The 24462-nt window shown below is 45.7% G+C and overlaps 1 protein-coding gene across 2 annotated transcripts; it reads right to left on the reverse strand.

Annotated features, from left to right (window-relative positions):
* Positions 1-2494: 2494 nt before the first annotated feature.
* Positions 2495-23092, reverse strand: LOC147904250 (uncharacterized). 2 transcript variants are annotated; one of them, XM_087396006.1, is made up of 3 exons: positions 22974-23041; positions 3292-3433; positions 2495-3164 (listed from the first exon to the last, which is right to left on the reverse strand). In XM_087396006.1, exons 2-3 carry the CDS (start codon positions 3415-3417, stop codon positions 2985-2987), a joined length of 306 nt encoding a protein of 101 aa, XP_087252132.1. In that variant the 5' UTR covers positions 3418-3433; positions 22974-23041; the 3' UTR covers positions 2495-2984. The 2 variants fall into 2 exon arrangements, with proteins under 2 accessions (XP_087252132.1, XP_087252126.1); XM_087396000.1 differs by having other exon boundaries at positions 2507-3164; positions 3292-3411; positions 22974-23092.
* Between the last annotated feature and the right edge of the window lie 1370 nt (positions 23093-24462).

The following is a 24462-nucleotide window of genomic DNA, read 5'->3' on the forward strand; positions in this document are numbered from 1 at the left end:
TTGCAAGAAGAAGGCAAAGAGGAAGGGAAATGCTCAGCCCGATGAAGCATGAAAGTCGGATTTTGGAAAAGTTGATAAATTGAACTCTTCCTTGTCATAGAATGTTGTTTTGCATGAATAGATTGTAGATAGTAGTGCTTTCAAGTACATCTCCAACAATAAGGAGCGGCTCAAGGTGATGAATCCCACACATCCAAACTCCTTAGCATCAATGGGTAGTAGTAATCAAATGTTCCACTTACTATTCATGAAAGTGAGAAGCTACTTCTTAATATTCCATGCGTTCCATCCATTTGTACCATTGAGACACCTGTTTTCTCCTCTCTTATCATCCTCTGAATCATTGCCATCCTTGTGTTTGTCATCGCCCACCTTACCCTTGCCGTTGCGTTTTCTAACCCAAAGGAGGTCTTGCCATCTTCTCCAATAAACATCTTTCCCCTTGCTACTTCTTGCAACAACATTGACCCATCTCCTAAAAAATGAGTGGCATTGTGGGCTCTGGTGTTTCAAAGTCTCTAAAGGTTTATGAAAGCATGTTGAGTAGAAAATGGCCAAATTTATGGTGTCAATCTTCTAACCAACCATTCCTTTTTCATCCTCCTTGTGCATAATTGATTATTGTGACTCTTATTAAATTATGTCGCAAGTTTCTTCAACATCATCTAGGCTTTGAAAGCCATCTCCATAAGCTAGATATAAAATATCACCACATCTACCATTATCCCAGTAATCATTGGAAGGAGCTTCCGCAACTTTGTTTTTCCAAACCTAGACTTCGTGTAGATTTGCAAGCTTCACACCCTTCCCAACGACAATCCAATGGGCTTCTCCATCTGTCTTTCCAATCCTTGACTTTGTATGGATTTGTAGATGTCCCATCCTTCCCAATGACAACAGAGATCGTCTCTATGCCCATGGCCTAGGGGAGTCAATATATGTAACCCTCTATATCACGTGTGTTTAAGGCATATTTTTTAAATCTGTTATCTATATTGTATTAGTAAAACACACCCTTTTTCTATACAAATACGTAACTTGTTCAAAAAATGTTTTACATGATACCCCTCTATAAATATACTTCTATAAAAAACATGATTTAAAAATTCCCTTTTGTTGAGCCCACGGATCATCACATTTTTTGTATGTGACCCCCCTAGGCCCATGGTGACCTTCAAATTTGTATTGCAACCAATTGGATCCAAATCTTCACCTTTCTAGAGCAGATGGTTGCTACCATCCAATTGGAAACTAAAACCAATAAGAAAGCACTGCAAAAAACAAGCCAATAGTGCACTTCTCTAAACACTCCATCATGGCAAAAGGGCTTCTTCCTTCAGTATTGTCCTAGATCACGAGAGAAGAACCTTTGGGCTCTAATACCATGTCAAATAAAATAAGAGCAAACAGTGGAAAACATCAAGCTCTCCTCTTAGTACCTGAGCGTGACCATGTGATTGGTTGTGCTCAGAACCTTTTAGAATCCAGCTTGCCCACTTGCTCTTTTGCCTTGGTTTTCTGGATTTTAGTTTCGAGGATGGTACCATAGAGATTAACAAGGGTGGATCCAACCATGATTTCCTATGCCCGCCCTTTGTGTAGGGCTTGATCTAGTTGCATGTCCAGTCTTTTTGGAAACTGCGTATTGCTGCTGCATTTAGAATGTTTTGTGTCCACTTAACTGCCTCTGAATCTGGCCATTTAATCAGTTTTCCTGTACATCTTATCAGCTGCCTTGACATTGGCCATCTTGCAGAGTCCTGCCTCAACGTCCTTAATGGTGAAGAAACTGTCAATAGACACCCGAATGTACAGACCTGAAGGAAGTATAAGGAGCTTTGTAGATAAGGTAGGAAATGTCAATCAAACCAACCTACAAATAGGACTAACAGTCCCCCTACTTTCTCCTTATTAGCCCTCTCAAACTCCCCTTTTTGCCCCTAGGGCTTACCCCTAACTTCGCCTCTTTTTCCATTCTATTACATAGAATAAGCATATGCTCTCACATATTTCACGTTCTCCACACCCCCACACGCATGAGCATCCATTTATACAAAGGTCTTGTACAGGTGAAGGGCAGACTCATCCATGACACATGCGAGCAATAAAGGAGCAGGCTAACCAAAAAGTAGTCCATCCAAGCTAAAACTGCCTGTGAAGATGAGAGTTTCATTTTAATCTCTCGCTCTCCCAGACTCACATTTCTAACGTTTGGGGTGAACTTACAAAAGATAGCTGATAGGTATAAATAGAATTCTTGCAATATCAGCAGGCCACAACTCGGATGAAACTTGTATATCTAGAATCTAGATGCATCCAAGGACATGCTATACTGAAACTTTCTCAATGAATAAAATACATGAATTGTTCAAACAACCTGTGAAGTCGTTTCTCCAAGACAAAGAGCACTTGACTGAACTATATTACAATGTTACTGATTTAAACAAAATCCTTCTGTTTGAGTGTGGCTGCAGATCCTTCGTTTGACTGTGGCCTATTTACAAAAGTTGAACAGTACCATTTTAAACAAAATCCTTCTGTTGAGTGTGGCTTTACTTACAGAACTTAAGCAGTACCATTAAGAAATTGGCCATCCAGTGCATTCCTGAATTCCTCATAATACATCATGCATTTAGAGTTCTTGAATATGTATTACAAAAATGTTATAAGATCTACTATGATGATGGATGGCAAGCTGCACCACATGATCCGTTGTACAAAAAAAGAGCAGATTAGTAACTTCCTGACTTGACACCAATGTAGAAAGTGACAACAGTTGAGTTGCCCTTGCCTCACCACAAATTGCACATGCATCAACAGAGCAAGCATAAGCAGAGGAGAAATATGGAAATGCTTTGATATGAAAGATTTTAATTTACAGTTCTAAGGTTGGATAGTCATACACTTTCCAGATACCCTGGGTGTAGATGCTCGATCATGTTATGAGAGGTCATACAGGTTCCGTACGGGTACTCAGCAAATTATTATGAGTGGTCATACAAGTTTTGTAGATACAGGTTTACTAAGTACCTCCCTGTTGATAACACATCGAGCCTTGTTTGACAAGGTTCGTATTTGCCTCTTTTCAATTGATATCTGTATGTAACACCAGAAACAATATACGGTTCACCTTTCACAGTTACAGTCTCCCCACACTGTGTGTTCTGCAATCGATCACAAACCCTATTGAATTAAACTTGTACTCAGTAGTAAAAACATTTTTCCTTCACAAAAAAGTTTATTCGCATGTTTGCAATGAATCATATCTGTGATGCAGTGAGCTAATCTTACCGGAGGGAGACAATGGATGCCAAGATTCCTTGGTGGTGGTATTATCACTGTTACATGATAAGGACGAAAATCTCTATCTCCCTTCTCCCGCTTTTTGCATGTAATTTGCAAAGCTTTAGGCTGCATTGGCAGGAATCACATCCTAGTTACACAACCCATACCCACTGGTCTGAAAACAGCATAATGGCATCAAAAAGGGGGGGAAACACAGTATAAGGAAAGAAGAAACTAACTTTGATCTAATAATTCATAATTTTTTCTCCATTAAAATGAAGAAATACAGTAACAAACATATGATACAGTCAGCTTTGAAACAAACAGCAAATGAGAATTCTCAAAACACCAGTAAGCTGCAGTGACACACTGCAGGGGTCGCCGAATGCGAAAAGTTTTAAGTGTATCCCCCTCCACACACACATTTGTCCTGCCTGCACAAATCTTTAAGTCCAATACATCATTGACAAAACTCCATAGCAAGTGCCTAAAGCTGATCCCAAAAACACACTTCTGTGAGAAGAATTGCATGCGCAGCTCTACTGTATGACGAATTCCTTCTGCATATCACTTCAAAGATAAATACGGACATCCCCGGATAAGGTCTCAAGTCACTAATCATAAGTGTCATAAACGTAGTGTCCCATGCACCAATGCCACGCACAGGTGGTAGTGACACCTGGCTGTACTGTCAGGTATTTGCAGCATATATCAGAGTATTTGGGCAAGGATTCAGGGCCTTTTCAGGGCTTTCCAGTAGCCCAAACAAGGGCCAGCTGGGTCGCCCTTGGTCAGCATGTGTTGCTGACCAGGTCGGGTCAGTTGACCAGTCAAGTAGACCTACAGGTCGGTCAACCAGTCAGCCATTTCGAGGCCTGTAAAAAGGGCCTTTGCTGCCCCTTATTGGGCACTCAGTTCCCAGCCTCCAGAAGCCCTCAGCCCGCTCCAGAAATCCCCCATACAGCAGCAGATATCAGCCGTACAAATCGCAATCCAAGGAGGGTGACCAGCAGCACAATTCAGCCCAGGGTAGACCAGCATATGGTCGAGGTCTGGCAGTCTGTTTCAGCAGCATAGCTCCATCTCCCACAATCACAATTAGGGGTTCCTCAGCTCAGTTTTGTATGCCGATTTGGCACTCATGTACAGACAGTAGTTAGGGCATTTATTCCAGCATCATAGATAAAGCCGTGTACTAAGATCTCTGGTGTCTCTCATGCTTGAGTTCTCCTTTTGCATTTCATCTATTTCTGCACAGCAAGTCCCCACATGTTACCCTGGTATAAGAGCAGCGTGGTTCCTTCTGATCTGATGAAGTTTGGAGGGACTCCCAGCAGCAAAGTTCAGTAAGGGGACTCAGTCAGCAAAGGAGGAAGCATGTTCGGGATATTTTGCATGTTTATAATTTGTCTCTATCCCGGACTAGTGGTAGTACCATACTCCATTAGCCTCTCCCTCCCTCCCTTCATCGGGCATCGAGCCGGCTTCTGTCTTCACCCCGTATGCATTTACAGCTTGTGGCAAGGTTAGGGGGGAAATTTTTTTCCTCTGGCAGTCATTATCGCAACAGTTGATGGGTCTACTACTAGTCTTCCATCGTCTCCTTGGACAGAATCAGCTCCTTTCTAAGCAGCTCCAACTCTTGCGCGAGCAAGAGAAGAAGATAAAGAAGGATGAAACGACACTGGACCATTTCCAGCTTCTGTTGGAACAGGAACGCCTTCAGGTAGCCGTGCATTGGGCATGCTGAGACTTGGTGGCATTGGGGGTCAACGGAGTCGAGACCGAGAGGATATGCTTTTACAGCATCAGCAGTTTCTCACAGCCTACTCACAGTTCCCCTCCTCATCAGCTGCTACCAATGTCCCTAGAGCATAATGTTTCAGACTATCCTCTATAGTACCCACAAACAGTTCTTCATCCACAGGCAGTCCTGTATCTGCTCAGGAGTCTTCCATCCCTGAGCACAATTCGGTGAGCTATTCTGCAGCAGTTCAGACATTGGCTTCTGTTGATTCTACCAGTCTAGGGGACCATGCAGTTTCCCCAGTAGTTGCATGCAGTGTTTCATGGTCTTCCATCCAGGAGGTTATTGCAGCTATTTCCACAGCCAGCTCTCAGGGGTCTTCCATCCTTGGGGCACGCCCAAACGATGAGCCTCTTGGGTCTACTATCCATGGGGATCATCCAGTTTCAGCAGCTTATTCTCTTTGGGTTCACATTCAGTCAATGCGGTGAAGTCAGATGGGTCTTTCACTTCTCCAGCAGCTTCATCATGTCCTGTTAGCCTCTGGGTCTTCCACCCAGGGAGCTCAGTCAGCTGGATCAGCTTTATCAGGGAATCATACATTTTTCACAGTTATTTGTGATGGGTCTTCCTTCCTTGAAGGCATCTCAGACCCATCAATAGTTGCAGTAGATGGGCCTCTTGGGTCCACCACCTGAGGGGGTTTGTCTAGTTCCTACAGTGAGTTCTCTTGGGGCTTCCACCCAAGGGGACACCCCAGACTCAGCAGACATGTGGGATGGGTCTTCCACCCATCAAGCCTCTTCATCAGTTACAGTCAGTTCCTATGGGTCTTCCACCCTTGGAGCTTCGTTGGCCACGTCAGCTTTAGTCAGGCCGACTCATATTTCACCTTCTCATCAAGAGTTTTCAGGACTAGTAGGCTCAGTTCCCACTCCCACTAGAATTGAAGCTTAGGAGGAGGGGGCATCTCAGGAATCTACTGCCAAACCAGTTTCAGGCCTAGCAGGAGGGAGTACACTCCTAGCTGGAGTAGCCGGTGTAGCTATCAACAGTACAGAGGTTGACAATCCCTCAACAGTTAGTGAGGTTAGTCATACAATTCCCTCTTCATTGGATCCCAAGCCACCAGCAGTAGTAGTGACCAATGTGCTCACCGTCAGTTCCCTTGGTGTGGGTAGTAGTTCGGTCAATTCATTGGAGGTGTGCTCATCAGTCAGGTCCCTCTCTTTGTTCCTTTGAGAGGCATCCTCAGTTTTAGATAGATCTTCATCCTTTCGAGGAGCCTCTATTTATTCCATCTCTCAGTCCTTTCGAGATGCAGCTACTTCATTCAAGGCATTGGTCCTTTCATGCAGCATCCTAGTCAGTAGATTCAATGGAGGGGCGCTCAACAGCTCCCCCAATCCTTCGGGAAGCATCCTCTTCAGTCCATTCATTATCAGTCCCCGCCATCTCTCAGTCCAATGGGGACACAGCCAAAGTTTCAACAGCTCCCGACATCACTTAGGTTCTTCGGCAGGCATTTACATCCACGGTCCTAGATTCTAGGAGGACGACAAGGCTTTTACCCTCAACGATTATCACTCCAAGAGAGGAGGTACATGCATACTAGCTTTCTCTCACAACAGTCGTGCAAACAGCAATACCCCAATTTCCAAGAGTGCATGTGACTATTCTAGAGTTTCTGGGCTTTCAGTTTTGGTTGCCTAGCCTTTGTGGCTTTGTCATCACCCCAGTAGTTCATGAAGTAGAACCAGCATTTCTATGTGGGTGGATCTTCTACAGTGCGGAGGGTGCATACTAGCAGTTCGTAGCCAATTTCATGCCCTGGTTCTCAGGAGTTTTTATTGAGCAGCCGTGTTATCATAGTAGAGCATTCATTCCTCAACCTTTTAGAGCAGTGCCAAACTGTTATTCCCCATTTCTTAGAGAGGATTGGTGGTCATAATGATCACGTTCGATTGGCAGATTCATGCTTGAGTTCTCCTTTTGCATTTCATCTATTTCCACTCAGCAAGTCCCCACATGTTATACGTAGCTGGAGCATTGATCAACCAAATGGCATTACTATAAATTCATAATGAAATTGAGGCGACAGTGACCCAAATGGTGAGGCAATGATGGAGGGCGAGTCTGAGGAGATGATGGCACAAGAGTGCTCCTCATTTGTAGAACTTCAACCGCCTGTTATTGCTGTTGGGGATCTGTGTGCACTTAGGCTCTGGGCTCCATGCAAGCCTTCGGGTTCAAGGGGCCTTCACAAGGCTCTTAAAGCCTTGGACAAAGGCTTGGGCGGCACATGTTCGTGGCCCTACTAGTTTGGTCCTAGTACTTGATGATGCCTAGCTTGTCGAGAGCTGTGGGAAACCTGCATTGGGGTAGTGTGGGAGGTCTCCGCAATCACACAAGAGGAGGCTATCGATGATGATATGGAGAGACTTCTCACATGTCACTCGTAAGTGAGAATGATGATAGGATCTCTCTCTCTCTCTCTCTCTCTCTCTCTCTCTCTCTCTCTCTCCAATTGTTATCTCTAAGCTTGATACTCTGATCTCTCATGAGGTTGGAACCAAGTCTATTTAGTAAATAGCACAAAAAAAGAGAACCTAATGCTTAAAAATTGAGGTAGCAGTATTACATGAGGATTGATATCAAGATCCAGCAACATTTGATGAAAGCTATGAACATATAAAGACAGCGACACCAAGCACTGAGCGGCTAGAGGACGACTTCATTAGAATCAAGTTAGATGTACTCATGCAATAGTCACTCTTGCAACCAGAGCTTAGGCAAAATGCCACTACGTTAGTGAGGGTGAAGGAAGCTACAAAGGGTAAGTGGTCCATCTAACGTGCAAGAGTTCAAATAGAAATCTAAAGACTCTCAATCTATAACTCATGTAAGTAGGTTTTGGGAGTAAATGCCCACTGTAGTGGCTCCACCCTTCAGTTTTTTCTGTTGTATTTGGCTTGTTTTCAGCCTCACACACCTTTCGGTCTCCCATAGCCTATAAAAGAATGTATTTCTTCTTTCTTTCTCTCTCCCTCTTCATCCCAAGTGTCTCATAAAGCCATAATAATAAACATAATTCAGACAGCTATATCGGTCACAGCTAGGTGCTTTTTTACCAGTTTGAAGAGGAGAGCTCCCTCTACGATACCAGATATATAGCAAGGAGAATGGAGAACATTACGCCTCAGCAAAAGGCATGAGCACACCAATGTTGGGGTTCAACATTTCCTGATGTCACTGTAGAGAGATCAGAAATGCCAAAAGATTCCAGCTCAATTGTAGAGGTTGGAGGCCCTCTAGAGCTCCTCATTGGGATACTTTTCAAATTTTTGCACAGATGCAGAAAAACTTTTGGAGGAGACTTTCGAAATCCCTCAAGAATAGGAAAATCACGTTATTCATTTGGCTTACTATTCATGGAGGGATTGCAGTGAACCTGTGAAGATCCAGGTTCGGGGCTGACCCTACATGTCCTCGATGCCACTCAATGGTTGAGTCAGTGCAGCACTGCCTTTGGGAGTGCACTTAGGCGAGGACGATTTGGAAGGGTGTTGCTAAGATACTTTGTATTTTTCATAGAGCACCCTTCTTCTTGACCTGGGGATCAATTGCTTGGTTATCACTCACTGGTCCACAGGCTTTCTTCGAGGGACATGACATGGACACAGCTTTCTTTGTTCGACGACACCTTGTGGAGTCATGCTCCCTCCGGGATGTTCCGTTTACTCCATTCAGAGCTCCCCACGCTTCTGTAGACACATCTTGGGAGATTCTGGCTAGTATTACAGCATGGCATATTTGGAGAGTCAGATGTAAAGAGGCTTTAGAGAACTCCCACGTTCACCCTTCTCAGACTATGGCCAGTATCTGGGCAGATACTATACACACTTTGATGGCCATTTGGGCGAACATACAGGGAACCTCAAGGAATGCTACTGCTAGGAGGGTTGCTTTTCTCAGAGTTTGGAGGGGTTCTCAATTCTTCTCTGCCTCTCCTTCAGGGATGAGGTGGCATTTTCAGCCACCACCTGGGATTTTTGTTTGCTCATTCTAAGCTGTTTTTTCTCATGCTTGACATGATGTACTCCTGCACTTGAGCTTGCTCTGCAGTTTTTATTCATACTTAATGAAGTACTTTTCTTGCCAAAAAAAAAAAGAAGTCTAAAATATTATACAAAGTCATAGAGTCCAAGCAATGGTTTAAAACCATACAAAGCAAAAGATAACGTATGAATATATGTTTCCAACATTCATGAATTTTGATAGAGAACACGGAATAAGGGCAACACATGTGAAGACACACCTTAATAAAATGTAGTACTAGAGCCATGCTAGAGAAGTGCTACAGCCATGCTTAATGAAAAGCTTCTTCCAAAATTGTAGTTAGCAAGGGCCATGATATTGCCATCTATTTGTTGAGAAAGCTCCTATACAACTAAATAATCGCTTATTAGATACAAGCCAAGATTGTGCATCAAGATTTTTGGATGCATAGCTTCTGCTCACATTTCACGATGTCCCAAGAAAGCTAGATCTGAAGTCAAGGAAATGCACTATGGTTGGATATTTTGAATACAGCAAATCTTACAAACTGTATAATCAAATTAACAAGAAAATAATCATTTCAAGTGACATATTCAAAAGAGATGATAATAATAGTGAGCCCAAAATACACAAAATCTAAAAATGATAAGCAAGAACTTGCAGGAGCACATGATCCAAGAAGATCAACAAGAGAGAAAACAAGCACAAAGACTAAAAAATGACAAGCTATCCCGATCGAAAGCACCAATTATGCTCTTATGACAATCATCATGTAGACAGAAGAGCTTGTATATTTAAAAATGGAGGCCAAAATGTCAAATAATTATGACTGAAGAAAAGTAATACATGAAAATTAAGTGACTACCAATAAAAAATAAGCAATAGCCTGTTGGAGAAGAACAATGTCGCAGAAGAGTGATCCCTAGATCCCGGAGGGAAAGGGTTATGTAGTTCAGGAACTCACATAGTGGTGTATATTGGAATCCAAAACTTATTTCCTTAATGTGTACTTAGCATATGTATGCAGCAAGTAAATGAACAAAGCACAGGAGAAAATGTAGAACCAACAAAACTTATATTTCTGTTCAAGATGGACCCACTACAAAACCAATGTCCGATGTGTCACCCTCTAGTAGCAGAGTGCTATCTAGATGTGAACCTTGTACGTAAACAACAATTGTTCTCCTACCTCCGCGGCACTCCCAAAACACTTGGCTTGCGTGCTCCCTATGAGCTTAGGTAGGCCTCGTCGTCTTGTGCCACAAACACACCTTCAAACTGACCCTCCTTGACAGCTCCAAGTAAGGTAGTGCTTGATCTGGAAACTTGACCTCCTTGCTGCTCCAAAACGCAGCCAACGGTGAGGCACAAGCTCCCCCTTTGATCCGTCCTCCTTGCTGCCCTGATAGACAGCCAAGAGAGAGACTTTGTGAGCTCTTTGTCTGCTCCAAACAGCCATCTCCCTTGCTCCTGAATTGGTCCTTGAGGAAGGTTCTCTGCAGCTCCAATCTGCTCCAAAACTCGTTCTCCAATGGATGAATAATGAGCCCCAAGGGCTCTCCTTTTATAGGTCCAAAAGGCCCCTGAAATGACTGACCCAGACAGGCCGACCAGTCGCCAATCAGCTCCATCTGTCCTGGTTCATTCCTAGACCTGCTCCTGCACTAGAACACCTGCCATGACTCCATACAGGTCAACCCTCCGTACATGTCCGTACATAGGCACACCTGTTCCGGCTTCCTACTGCTCGTACCAGGGTGGTTCTTTTGTGGTGAACTTGACCTGGAGGAGTAGGAACCATTGGTTGAAAGATTAGGAATCGACAATGACTCCGATATGATCGATAGGGCTCCATCATGGGAGCTGATGGGCTATCTTCATCAAGGTTGGGATTGGCCCACAATGGGTTTGTGAAAGGGAGTGTTGGAATTAGGTGGTCATCTCCCTACTTGTAAGCCCCCCATATGAAGAGAGCATGGGGGAGGTGGACCATGATAGGATCAGGCTGCCACATGGGCAGCACATTGGCTGTCATGTGTGCAGCATACAAACACAGAAAACAAAGAAGATGGGGCTGCTATATGGGCAGCACACAGAGCAGTACCTGGCTGTTTGGAAGACTCTGGGCCCTACTTCCGAGCTTCGGAGAAGCACCAACCAAGCCTTCTCCCTCTTGACTTTCAGGAAACCTTCCAATCTCTCATCCCTGAGAAATGCAAAGCACAAAATCTGCCCAAAACAAGTTATTAAGGCTCAAATGACTATACAAGGAATGCACATACCAAATAGTCCACTTGCTGGCTCTGAAAGTAAACAAGGAGGCACATCCAGCCACACTTTGTAACCTTGTAATGCCCCCTTGAATCTCAAAGCTACTATTTGACTCTGAATCCATAGATGCCTCTGAAGAATCCTCCCTCATGTCAATGCTACTAGCCAAGCACATGAAGCAATCCAAGCACTCAATTCTATCCTTCACCTTCACAAAGGTTTCTGACTCTTCTTATGGACACATATCAATGTCAGACATCCTAACTGTTACATCGGGGTTCTCAAACCTTGCCTCAGTAACACACAGAGATGTCACCAAAAAAAGCTCTTCAGTTACCACACGTGTTGGCATATTCTTTGTGTCCTCTGCATCCTGATTGGAGTCTTTCTTCTTCTTCTGATCCGCCTTCTTCTTTCGGCAGTCCTTCGCAAAATGTCCTAGCGTATCACAGTAGAAGTACTTCCGTTGTTTTCTTTTCTTTTTATTCATCTATGATCTTCTTAGATTCTACATCATCCTTCTTGGGCTTGCCCTTGTCCTTGGCTTAAAAGGCCTTTTGTGCTTCAATTCTCGAGCTTCCTCCTACAGAAGCAATGGCACTAGTTCCTCAAACATCACCGGCACCACCCTTTGCCCTACTATTACCGTCGAGATGAAGCTTTTGTAACGCTTGGGAAGCATGCCAAGTAAAAGCTAGCCATCCTTGCTGAATCCGTCACTTGACAAACTGCTGAGAGTTTGTCCCTAACCACCTTCATCTTTGTGATGTCTGTCCTTTTACCATGTCCCCTTCCTCCATGCTCATGCCGTATAGCTCCGTTTCGAGGCCAAGAATCCTCGCATCGTCACTCACCTCGTACATTCTTTTCAATATAATCCACACCACAAAGGAAGTATCCGCCATTTGAATGTGAGGAAGAACTGTATTCACAATGGCGCCAATAATAATGATCAAGGTCTTCACATCTCCTTCACTGCTACCAGATCCACAAGTGCCATAATTGCAGCCACCGATGCAGTGTAGTCACAGTGGGATGTGGCATGAGCCCCACTCCCATCATTATATCCCAAGTCAACCTCAACATCCAATAGCTCCGGACTTTCCATGATGGAAAATGTCACGGCCATGACAATGAACTGAAACACGTCCTTCTCGCAAGGGCACCGGTCCTTTAGACATAGAAGATGATTCCCTCAAACTTTGAATCAAGGTCCCAAGGTCCTTGCCTTCACGCCCCATCACTTGTGACCTTCCGTCAGGGCTTTGATACCATGTTAGAGCAAAACAATGCAACACAAGAGTGATTCCTAGATCTCGAAGAAAAAGGGTAATGTAGCCTAGGAACTCACACAGTGGTGTATATAGGAATCCAAAACTTCTCTCCTTAATGTGTACTTAGCATATGTGTGCAGCGAGTAAATGGACAAAGCACAAGAACCAACAAAACTTAAGTTTCCGTCAGGATGGACACAATACAAAACCAATGTCTAGTGTGTCACCCTCTAGTAGCAGAGTATTGTCTAGGATATAAACAACAGTTGTTCTACTACCTCCGTAGCACTCCCAAAACACTTGGCTTGCGTGGTCCCTATGAGCTTAGGTAGGCCTCATCGTTGTGCCCCACAAACTCACCTTCAAGCTGACACCCCCGGACAGCTATGAGTAAGGTAGTGCTTGACCTGGATACTTGACCTCCTCGCTGCTCCAAAACACAGCCAATCGTGAGGCACAAGCTCCTCTTTGATCCATCCTTCTTGCTGCCCTGATAGACATCCAAGTATGAAGACTTTGTGAGCTCTTTGTCTGCTCCAAACAGCCACCTCCCTTGCTCCTGAACTGATCCTTGAGGAACGCTCTATGCAGCTCCAATCTACTCCAAAACTGGTTCTCCAATGGATGCATAATGAGCGCCAAGGGCTCTCCTTTTATAGACCCAAAGGGCCCTTGAAATGACCGACCCAGATAGGCCGACCGTGGTACAGCAAACAGTACAGCCCTTGCTCCTACTACCTAGCACCTTTGACTTGACCACAAGTCAAAGGTCAACACCATAGAAGACTGACACCATAGAAGACTGACCAATCACACAGCCACATGTTAGGACATAATCACTCATTGCCGCCAATGTGCCAAGCCATCAAGTCAAGTATTGCACTACTCTTGTCTATAGATGCCTCTACTCCTTGAAAATTCGTTATAATTAGTATCACATGAAAGCCCCATCTCTGTAGAGCCATCCATACCAACTAGGTCCAGCAACCAGCAGAATGTTGGAATGGTCACCTCCCCATCTGTAAGCCCCCAAATGAGGAGAGCGTGGCGGAGGGAGACCTAGGGCAGGATGTGCCCAAGAGGAAAAGAAGAGAGGGGGCTGCCACATGGGCAGCACCTCACATCAAAGAAAGAGGAAGGTACTCGGAGCTAGGATGGATCTGCATGGCGCTGAAATCAGCAGTGTACAGAATTGTACGGCGCTGGAGAAGAGCCTGGCAGAGGGCAGAACCAGCAGGACAGAAAGGCGCTGACATGGCAGGTCAGGAGCGCAGGTGTACGGGGCTGTATGGGGCCTGGTGGAGCAGCAAATGGGGCTGCCAGTGGGCAGTGGCATGCCTTATATAGGCTGCACCCTTGCCTAGATTGGAGGGCCAAAAGCCCTAAAAGTGTGGGCCATAAAGGCCTAGTTTTGTGAGCCCTTAAAGGGCTGGACCAGCAGCAGACTGGTGGGTCAGTCTGGTCGGCCAGTATGACGCTGGCTGGTCGGTTTTCTCAGTCAGGCATTAGGGCCTATATAAGGAGAGGCTCTTGGCCTCATTTCAGCATCCAGCAAGTCAGCAAACAGAGGAGCAGCAGGAGCAGCAGAAGCCTGATCTTTGGGCCTACATCTAGGAGGCAAAGCAGGGCCAGAGTTGCTGCAGACTGAGCTCACTTGGGGCTGAGCCTAGGCTGTCTACTAGGGCAGCAAGGTGCTCAGATCTTTGGACGAAAAGTCTACTTACACTCGAGATGGAGCACGCGGGCTCAAGTCTAGAGATAGCCAGCTGATAGGAGAAGGACCTTATGGTAAGATCAGAGGACCACACCATTGGTGGGATTCTCGATCTATCTCTCTTGTATTGTGTCCATAGTTTTGGACGGAAATATATATTTTGGTGGTTTCTCTATCTGGCCGGTTCATTGTCTATTGATGAGTCTGCACATCTATTGAATGCACATAAGTAAAGAAGTTTGTGATTCCACACCCACACCGCACACTGTGTGAGCTCCTGGGCATTACTATAAGTCTTCCGCTGTGTGTACCCTCTATTGGGTATTTTCTAACATGGTATCAGAGCCCAAGTAGGAGGCTCACAGTTGTGGGAGCCTGAAGGCAAGGACCTTGCTGAAGGATGACCCTGATTCAGAAGCTCTTGGGAATCGACTTCCACAACTGGAGGATTGTGCCCTTGCGAGAAGGAGGGTGACTTAGGTTCAGTCAGGTTCGTTCACAATTCTAGTCTACTGAAATTGAGTTTGGTTGACTTTGCTGTGTGGTATAAACAGTAGAGATGTCGACCTCTACAACCTCTTCAGCCCCTGCTTTCCCTTCCTCCTCCCCCAGTTTTCTCTCTTTCACCATCCCTAACTTTGGAGAGTCTGGGAAACTGGACAGGACTAATCACCCGATCTGGAAAGTGAAGATCCGGAGTCATTTAGTGGCTCGGAAGTTGTGGAAGCTGACCACCGGAGTGGAGTCGAAGCCGGAGGACATGGTGGACAGTAAAGGGGAGATAGTCATGGCAGTAGACAGAGAGGAGCTTGAAGCTTGGGAAGACAGAGATACCCATGCCCTGGCAATAATCATAGGGACTACGGCGGACTCCATTCTTTCACATATCCAACTGGCCGAGACGTCAGTAGAGGCGGGGGTCACCCTGAAAGATCTGTAAGAGACGGACAACACCTCCCGGATTTTGCTTCTTCAGCATCAACTCTACAATCTTGATATGGAAGAAGGAGATACGGTACATAGCCATTTGACGAAGGTCAAGGTGGTGAGGGATCAGCTAGCAGTAGTTGGTCAGAAGACAGACTCATGTCAAATGCTGCCCACACCCCCCTTTCAATTGTGCAACACTATTACGCGAGGCCCATGTTCTTGGCCTTGATAGTACTAAGGAGACTGCCTCGGAGTTTCAAGAGCTTTGTTACGGCTATGACAGCAGGACAGAGGACCAAACCGTTGACGTTTGAGGAGTTGTACTGCTACAGGAGGAAGCTCGGGAGAAGCTCTACAACGAGGACGAAGACGACAAGGCGATGCTGGCGAACGATTCCACTGGCAAAGGAAATGGCAAGCCTAACAGTGGCAAGTCCAAGAAAGACGACGAGGGGACTTCTAAAAGGAAGCAGAAGAAGAAGTGCTTCTACTGTGATACGCCAGGACATTTTGCAAAGGACTGCAGAAAGAAAAAGGCGGATCAGAAAAACAAAAAGGAGTCTGACTCAGATTCAGAGGGAGAGGCCAAAGCAAATGTGGTAATCAAAGAGTTGTTCCTGGTGACATCACCGAGTGTTACCGAGGTCAGATACATTGATCCAGAAATCACAGTGAGGATGTCTGACATAGAGATGTGGGTCGACGAGGAGTCAGATGCCTTTGTGAAGGTGAAGGACAGCATGGAGCGCTTGGTACCTTCTAGGTACGTGGCTGTTGACACTAACACGAGGGTGGATTCCATGGAAGGCCCTGGGGTCTCATGGTCAGATGGATGCTAGAGTTCAAAAGGGGACAGTACAGGATTACATAGGCGCTTGGTGGGTGCCTCAATGGGAGTTTGCTTTCAAGGCAAACATTCAGGCAGTACAACAGTCTGGTATGTATTTGATATTTTGCATTTGAGCCTTTATAGCATGCTGTGGAGAGACTCTGCTCTTATTTGTCTCAGGTGATATGAGATTGGAAGGAATTGGCCTTCTTCGAACGCAGAAGGGGAAGTATTGGTGCTTCTTCAAATCTCGGACGCAGATTGCTTGAAGGTGATGGACAAAGAGTACTGAAGCCAGAAGAGTACCTGCTTGAGAACTCAGCAGGAGTTCATGATCCAGGTAAACTGGAAATATTCATTGGTGACAGACCTTGCCAAAGGAAAGACTGGTTGAAACAGACCCTCAGAGCATGGTGCCTGGAAGACTCCAGGTTGTTCACTCATTATGAGGGGGACAACTGAAAGATCGTGACGGCTGGGTTGCTCGAGTTCGAAGGCAGGAACGTGACTGAAGGTGGTGGTGCCAGGAGATGCTACCAGAGATGGACCTGTGTACAAGGATGGTGTGCGGAAGCGGAACCAGACCTGGTGGAGCAGGAGCCATTGGATGAAAAGCCATGAAAAGATTTCGACATCGAAAAGTTCCAAAGGACTACGACCAGGGAGTTACTCGAGCATCTTCATCGACGTGTTGGCATTGGGCCTGGATGTGTCGGTGAGAGGGGGTGTTGGAATGGTCACCTCCCGATCTGTAAGCCCCCAAATGAGGAGAGCGTGGGGGAGGGAGACCTAGGGCAGGATGTGCCCAAGAGGAAAAGAAGAGAGGGTGCTGCCACATGGGCAGCACCTCACATCAAAGAACATGGAAGGTACCCGGAACTAGGATGGATCTGCATGGCGCTGACATCAGCAGTGTACGGAATTGTACGGCACTGGAGAAGAGCCTGGCAGAGGGCAGAACCAGCAGGACAGAAAGGCGCTGACATGGCAGGTCAGGAGCGCAGGTGTACGGGGCTGTATGGGGCCTGGTGGAGCAGCAAATGGGGCTGCCAGTGGGCAGTGGCCTGCCTTATATAGGCTGGGCCCTTGCCTAGATTGGAGGGCCAAAAGCCCTAAAAGTGTGGGCCATAAAGGCCTAGTTTTGTGAGCCCTTAAAGGGCTGGACCAGCAGCAGACTGGTCGGCCAGTCTGGTCGGCCAGTATGAGGCTGGCTGGTCGGTTTTCTCAGCAGGCCTTAGGGCCTATATAAGGAGAGGCTCTTGGCCTCATTTCAGCATCCAGCAAGTCAGCAAACAGAGGAGCAGCAGGAGCAGCAGAAGCCTGATCTTTGAGCCTACATCCAGGAGGCAAAGCAGGGCCAGAGTTGCTGCAGACTGAGCTCACTTGGGGCTGAGCCTAGGCTGTCTACTAGGGCAACAAGGTGCTGAGATCTTTGGATGGAAAGTCTACTTACGCTCGAGGTGGAGCACGCGGGCTCGAGTCTAGAGATAGCCAGCTGATAGGAGATTGTGGTAAGATCAGAGGACCACACCATTGGTGGGACTCTGGATCTATCTCTCTTGTATTGTGTCCATAGTTTTGGACGGAAATATATATTTTGGTGGTTTCTCTATCTGGCTGGTTCATTGTCTATTGATGAGTCTGCACATCTATTGAATGCACATAAGTAAAGAAGTTTGTGATTCCACACCCACACCGCACACTGTGTGAGCTCCTGGGCATTACTATAAGTCTTCCGCTGTGTGCACCCTCTGTTGGGTATTTTCTAAGCCCCATCTCTGTAGAGCCATCCATACCAACTAGGTCCAGCAAACAGCAGAAGGCTCCAAGTGCCTCTGTCAAGAAAGTTGCTCCTATACTTGTCTAAAATGTTTTCACCCTCCATGCCAATAAGCATTGAGTGCCAAGCATACTACTATAATCGTTACATAAACACAATGATATTACATACCCATGGCTTTCTTGCTTGCTATCAAAACAAGCCAAGTACCTCAATGAAGTACGCCCTTCACCTGTGAGTTCCGGAGCCAATACTCTTGTCAATGCAACTTCCTGACTCAACATCCATCTCAGTGTGGTCTTCATCTCCCTTATCTTCTATGATGGATACAGCCATGTCCTCAGCATGCTCTGAGCACATACAGTGTCCTCATCTTCTAAGGAACTTGGATTTTCCAACCATTGCTCTATATGGTTTGGTTTGTTCCTATCTTTTGAGGGGGACGACTACATAGATATGTTGTGCCTTGGGATTCTGAAGACTTCACAGCATTAATTGGACCAAAAAGTGTATTAATGTTCCAGACTAGATCTGATTTTTTGTGGACATGTGGATCAAGACCTAGAGATGCAGGCACATGGATCAGATGGTGCTGACATCCTGATTCCTCGACTTGTTCCAAAGAGCTTTTCTAAGGGAAGCTGATGGAGCACGTGCATCGACATGTGAGTGACGGCCCACAGTGGGTCGGTGAGAGGGGGTGTTGGAATTATTGAGAGCCCCTAGATGAGGACGACATGGGGGAGGGTCAATATAATGCCAGATGGGACAGAGAGGTTGAGTTTAGGGCTGCCAAGTGGGCTGTAGACTGGCTGCCACATGGACAGCACATAGATCTCCTTGTATTGAATATAGGGAAGCCAGCATTACTGGCTGGCAATAGACCCTTGGTGAGGGCACACAGGCTTGAGCAAAGGGCAGCCAAATGGGGCCAGTAGAAGGGCTGCAGAAGAGAGAGAGGTTTGGTTGGCAGATCCAGTACAAGCATGGTACAGCAGTTGCAGACATCCTCAGCAGCAGCGAGTACCCGGACTAGTACAGCAGGAACTGGAGGCTGGAGCAGGGCCTGCAGAAGGTAGCAGGTGCAGGACCAGTGAAAGGGGCCTGCAGGGGACCTTAAATAGGCCCCAGATCCGGACCTGTAGGGCAGGAAAACCACAGACTGGGTTGGCCCAGTCTGTGACTCTGTGGGCAGTCGGCTGGCTCACAGGCCAGTCGGCCAGTCTGTGAGCAGGTCGGCAGCAGGCCTGAGGGCTGCACAACCCTATAAAAGGGCCCCCGGTATGCTTCAGTTCAGTCTTTGGGCAGATTGTCTACTCCAAGGTGCAGACCAGCCATCTGTGGAAGCACAGGAGTGGCTGTATGCAGCAGAAGAGGTTCTCAGAGTCATTCAATAGGAGTCTTTCGATAGTCGAAGAGCACACAAAGGGGCAGATCTACCCACTGTAGAAGAGCCAGATTGTAGGCGCAGGAAGAGCAGTAGCAGACTCACCTAGAGCAGCCACTGATGTCTGGTTGAGGACATGTGGTGGTCTAGAACAGGTCTACAATAGTTACATCAGCAAACAAAGCCTGGCTTACCTCAGCGTGTCTTTGCTGATGGTGTTGTCACAGGTTTATATTTTGTATATCTGAAGAGCTTCCTCTCTATACATATATTAGGTAGGCATTCAAAGTTTTGGTTGTGAGACCTCAAGACTTTCTTTATTCTGCTGCGTAAGGGTTGGCTGTAGCAAGCAATACTTTTCAGTAAAGCATGTCCAAATAGCCTTAGACCTTGTGCCCATAGCTAGTCTTACCTTTCCGGCCAGCCATTAATTGTGGCCTCCTACCCTTGGGATTCATGCCCATGTGCCCTCATATTGTCTGTCGATATATCCTTTTATTTGCTTTGGCAGTTGCCATAGTTACACTATTTCCTCCCAGCAATACAACTGATTCTTCACAAGACCGGGTGTTACTAGGACCGCTCTTTGGAGTTTGTTGTCGACCCTTAGGACATGGCAGCCCCAGTAAGCCAGTATCTAGGTCGCTCAGCAGCTTAATATCCCTCAAAGTCAATTTTCTGGAGTGTACCAGCCTCACCAGGCCATACCCCCTTTGTAGACGTTTCACCTTCTCCAGGGTATAGGATCACATGCAGTGCGTACCCTCTAGAGGATATTTCGAATGCCGAGATCGACACAGTCTATATCCAACCATTGGACGCTGCAGTCTCCCCCCCCCCCCCCCCCCCTCCTTTCCCCCTCTTTTCTCAAGTTTTCAGACCCTAGTTCCATTATCCTCATTTTGTCAGCCTTCAGTAATCCCTCTACCATACTTCGTGGTTTCATCCAACTCTGACATCCCCTTCTCGGATTCTTTCCCCATCACGGATGATTTTATTCAAGAAGCAGAGTGGCCCATTACAGCTCCTTTCCAGCGCGACACATCACATCCACTTGCTTTCATAAGAGACACTTACTATTAATAGACACATTCATGTATGCCTTTTCCCAAGGGCCACACCTCTTCATGCACACCTCTTGGTGCATGTATCCTTTCAGTTGTAACTCACTATTTATAGACATGCCCTTTCCCAAGGGGCACACACCTCTTCATGCACCCCTCTTGGTGCATGTATCCTTTCAGTCGTAACTCTTCACTCTCTTTATAAATAGAGGTTGTTCATGAATAAAAGCATACAATTCTGTTCAGTGAATCTTCGTTTCTTTGTTGTTCTCCTACTCCCTTCCAGCCCTAAGACTCTTTCATTACAGCTTATAATATCAGATTAACTAGGATTTCCTTACACTTGGGGAGTGCAGAGAACTACTTACAATGACCCAGAAGGGCCTTTATATAGAGATTGGAGTTTGTTGCCACCCCCTGGCCAACTTCCATGCCTTCCTCGCCTCCATGTGGCTTGAGATCTTCACTTTCTACAATAGGTAATTGTTCCCATTCAACTTGTTCTTCCGTACAAAGTTAGGAATAGGCATAGCCATCAAACTCGAAGAAACTAAAAGGATTAAACATTGGAGTAGATATCTAAACAAATCCTCTTGCCTTTGATACCATATTAGAGAAACTACGACTTGCCAGAACCTTGTAAAGAATTAACCCATGGATCGCATTATCCTTAGATCACATTTTAACATGTGCACATAAGACGGTGGAAGTCACATGACTGTCGACACATGCAGTTAAGTATACAACCAAATTAGCATGTAGAACATGCTCCAAAATAGGACTTACCATTGTGCGATGTTACCTTAGGCACATTGCTCAAGTGCCCAAACAAGATAGTGAATCCACTGCTGGTATTGGTGCATGCCTCTTACTGCATGTCCTAACTGGAGGGGCTTCAGTGGCCCTTAATAGAATTGCTGGATGCCATCTAAAGCAGCCCAAAGGGACTATATACGGTAAATCTAGATACCAATACCACCAACTATCAATGTTTTAAAACCACCGTGCAGTAGTCCCACTAGTTTGGATTCCAAATTTTCAATTCGTTTTGGTTTTCAACAAATCAAAAAAAATTATGGAGCATGTCCTCAAATGGATATGCATCACTTTAGCACAACATTGGAGGCACATTAACCCATGCCTAGTGTTCTCATTTAGGTGTGTCCTTGGGTTAAGGAGAAGCTCACGTAGTGTACTTTTGAATGATTACTTGTTTGCATGTATGTTTAGAACAAAATTTTGATGTTTTTAAATAAATTGCTATATCCTATAGTATTAAGGATGCATGTTTCACATGCAACGTAGCAATGCCCTCACCCCGTCTCCTACCTCTCTCAATTTTGGCCAGCTATAGTCTATGAGAGTTGTTGACTTGCTAGCTCACGTGGACCCATTGAGGGCCATGTATCTACACTGGCCAACCCCCTTGAAGTGCCCAACCTGTAAGCAGTCTGTCGACATCCGCAAAATGTAGAGCTAGAACAATGTGTGTGGTGTTTCATGCTGATGGAGCTAATGACATCCTCACATGCCCTTTGCTGTGGTACTGAATGAAAGGCTTTCTGTAAGCCTATAGAGCCCCAAGCATATGTTAGAGCCAATAATGACCATTTTGTGCTCATCTTTTATTATCATATAAACACATAGAATACACCATCAGAAAGCTTATTCAGAGAGCTTTCAGCTGATGCCCATATTGCTGGCATCTCAGCGTGATGAGTTAGTAAATATTTGAGAGAAAGGCCAATACATGTTGCACATATTACAGAGTAGCAGATATTCTTTCGACACATCACCAGAGACAAGTGTACATGAATATCTAGATACATAGAATGCTAGAAGTGGCTGGTTCAGTGATGTGTCGAAAGAATATCAATTGCTTAATATCTGCCACATGCCAAGACGAAGCCCTCACTGGTGGAAATCGTCCAGAAGCTGCTGGACCTTTACACCGTAAGGTGCTCCCTCCTGATTTCTGAGTTTATCATGAGGGAGAAGCATTTCCGCAGAATCCAGTCAAGCATCCAAGACAGAAGGAGAAGGGGTGTTTAAGAAGCATTGTCTTGCCGGGATAAACATAGTATCAAGCGAACATTGGCCAGTGGAACAATCGCACGGAAATCGTTGATAAGACACGTACGATTTCCTGGATTTTCGTAGCTTATTAGTCAAACCAAACGTGTGATTACCTTTTCTTTTCCGCCTGAACCAAACAAAGGCAAGGCAGATGGTGCAATTCTGTAATGATTTCCAACACCCGACTTGTTACGGTGCTAAATGCGTTAGAGTGCGGAGCTCGTTTTAAGTATGAAAGAGGAACGACACAAAAAAACCCAGTGTTTGTAGAAGTTACAGGTACGGAAATGACTTCGAACACCCTGCATTGTCGAAGAGCAAATGCTTTCTCGATTAAACAGGGTATAGGTTACCAAAAACCATCCTCACCAGGCGACTGCAGGTTATCCAAGGAAAATATTGCAGAGATTTCAGGCGAACGTCGTGCAACGGATGAGGGGAGTTACAGATGCAAACCGCCATTATGCGAGTAAAGAGCATTTAATGTTACGCGAATCATATGAAACCAGGTTTGAGCGTCGAAAGATGGGAATGGAAGGGCAAAGCATGATTCTTACAGGCGTAGAGAGTTGCAGGTCGGAGGTAGAAAGAGCGGCTCGAGGGTGGTTTGCAGAAGCTGCCATTACAAGAAGGAAAAGCAGGCAAGAATGGTGGAAGGGGCAGTGTGTTGAGGAGAGGAAAATGGAAATGCCTTGTTTGTGGGATGAATCATGATCTTTTGGAGCTGACGGGGCACGTCAGCCAATAACGGGACATTTTCCAAGTAAAAGCGCACTTGAACTCCACTTAGAAAAGTATTCATTTTGACCATACTCTTTCCAGGTCAAACCGTCAAACCGTCTTCGAAGTTAGGATGCATACAAAATCAAGAATCCATAATCCTTGCTTCATTCCAGTGATTCAGTTGGAGGCTCCTTCAGGTATGTCTTCGCTCACACTTTCTGTTCATTCAAACGGCACGATGCATTTATTTCGTCATTCCCAGTCTCGTCTCCTTGTTCCCAGCGTCATCTCGTCAAGGTAGGGATTCCTCATGCTGTGCTATGTGTTCACGTAGGGATTCCTCATGCTGTGCTATGCGTTCACATCAATTTATCGAATTACACTCAGCTCACGTAGCCAGATTCGACGTCTGTGCTTACCAAAAGCTTCTCGCGGGGCTCCAATGGCTCGGCCTGCTCTTCCATCAGCCTTCCAACTCTGCTCTTCCATCAACCTTCCAACTCTACTACAATGGCTTGGCCTCCTCTTCCGTCAACCTTCCAAGTCTGCGTTTTGGCTCCATCTTCCGTAGCAACTGCCTCGCTCTATATCCACGCACTTTCTGTAGCAACTCGTCCACGCATATCCATAGCAGCTCTTCCAAGTTTGCGTTTTGCTGAGGTTTGGCGATACATTAGCCTACAGCAAATGATTGGCCTCAAAAGCATATTATTGTATATGAACTCCAACGTTGCTTTGTTGCCAAGAATCTTGCTCGCTCGCACATGCAATCTCTTAGACCTTGGTCGTTAAGAGCCAGCAGGCTGGTTTTTCTACTATGCACTTCTGTGTCGCCATAAGGTTCTGCTTTGTTGCTTTCAAGCATCAATTTACATTCGTGATAACAAAAGGTGACAAGATCAGCTCTGCTTTGTTGCTCTCAGGCTTCAGTTTACATTCGTGTGAGCAGTCCGGTTTATGTTTTGTGCTCAGAACGCTTTTTCTTGTGCCTTGCAATGCATTAACCAGCTTTTGTTCTCTCCTTGTTTCTTTCTTGACCAGGTTGGAATCCAGAAAGGGGCATAGGCTCTCTCAGCATTACACTACGTAAAAGCCTCGGCCAGTGGGTCATAACTCCTCACAGTTGCTTTGCCGGGTCGAACCACATAGGCCATATTCCTTGGTTTCGAAGCTCACATTGCAGAGCAATGCTAGAATCGAGGCCAAGGATTATGGCCTACATGTTCCTCATCTGCAATGCAACATGCACAGCACTCTGATCTCCATGTTGTTCCAAATATACATTGAGTTTTGTTATGTTCGAGAGAGAGACATGATTTCCAA

This window comes from Dipteris shenzhenensis, chromosome 2 (assembly GCF_047967505.1).
Source record: "Dipteris shenzhenensis isolate YYH24624 ecotype China chromosome 2, Dip_SZ_1.0, whole genome shotgun sequence".
NCBI classification, from domain to species: Eukaryota; Viridiplantae; Streptophyta; class Polypodiopsida; order Gleicheniales; family Dipteridaceae; genus Dipteris; species Dipteris shenzhenensis.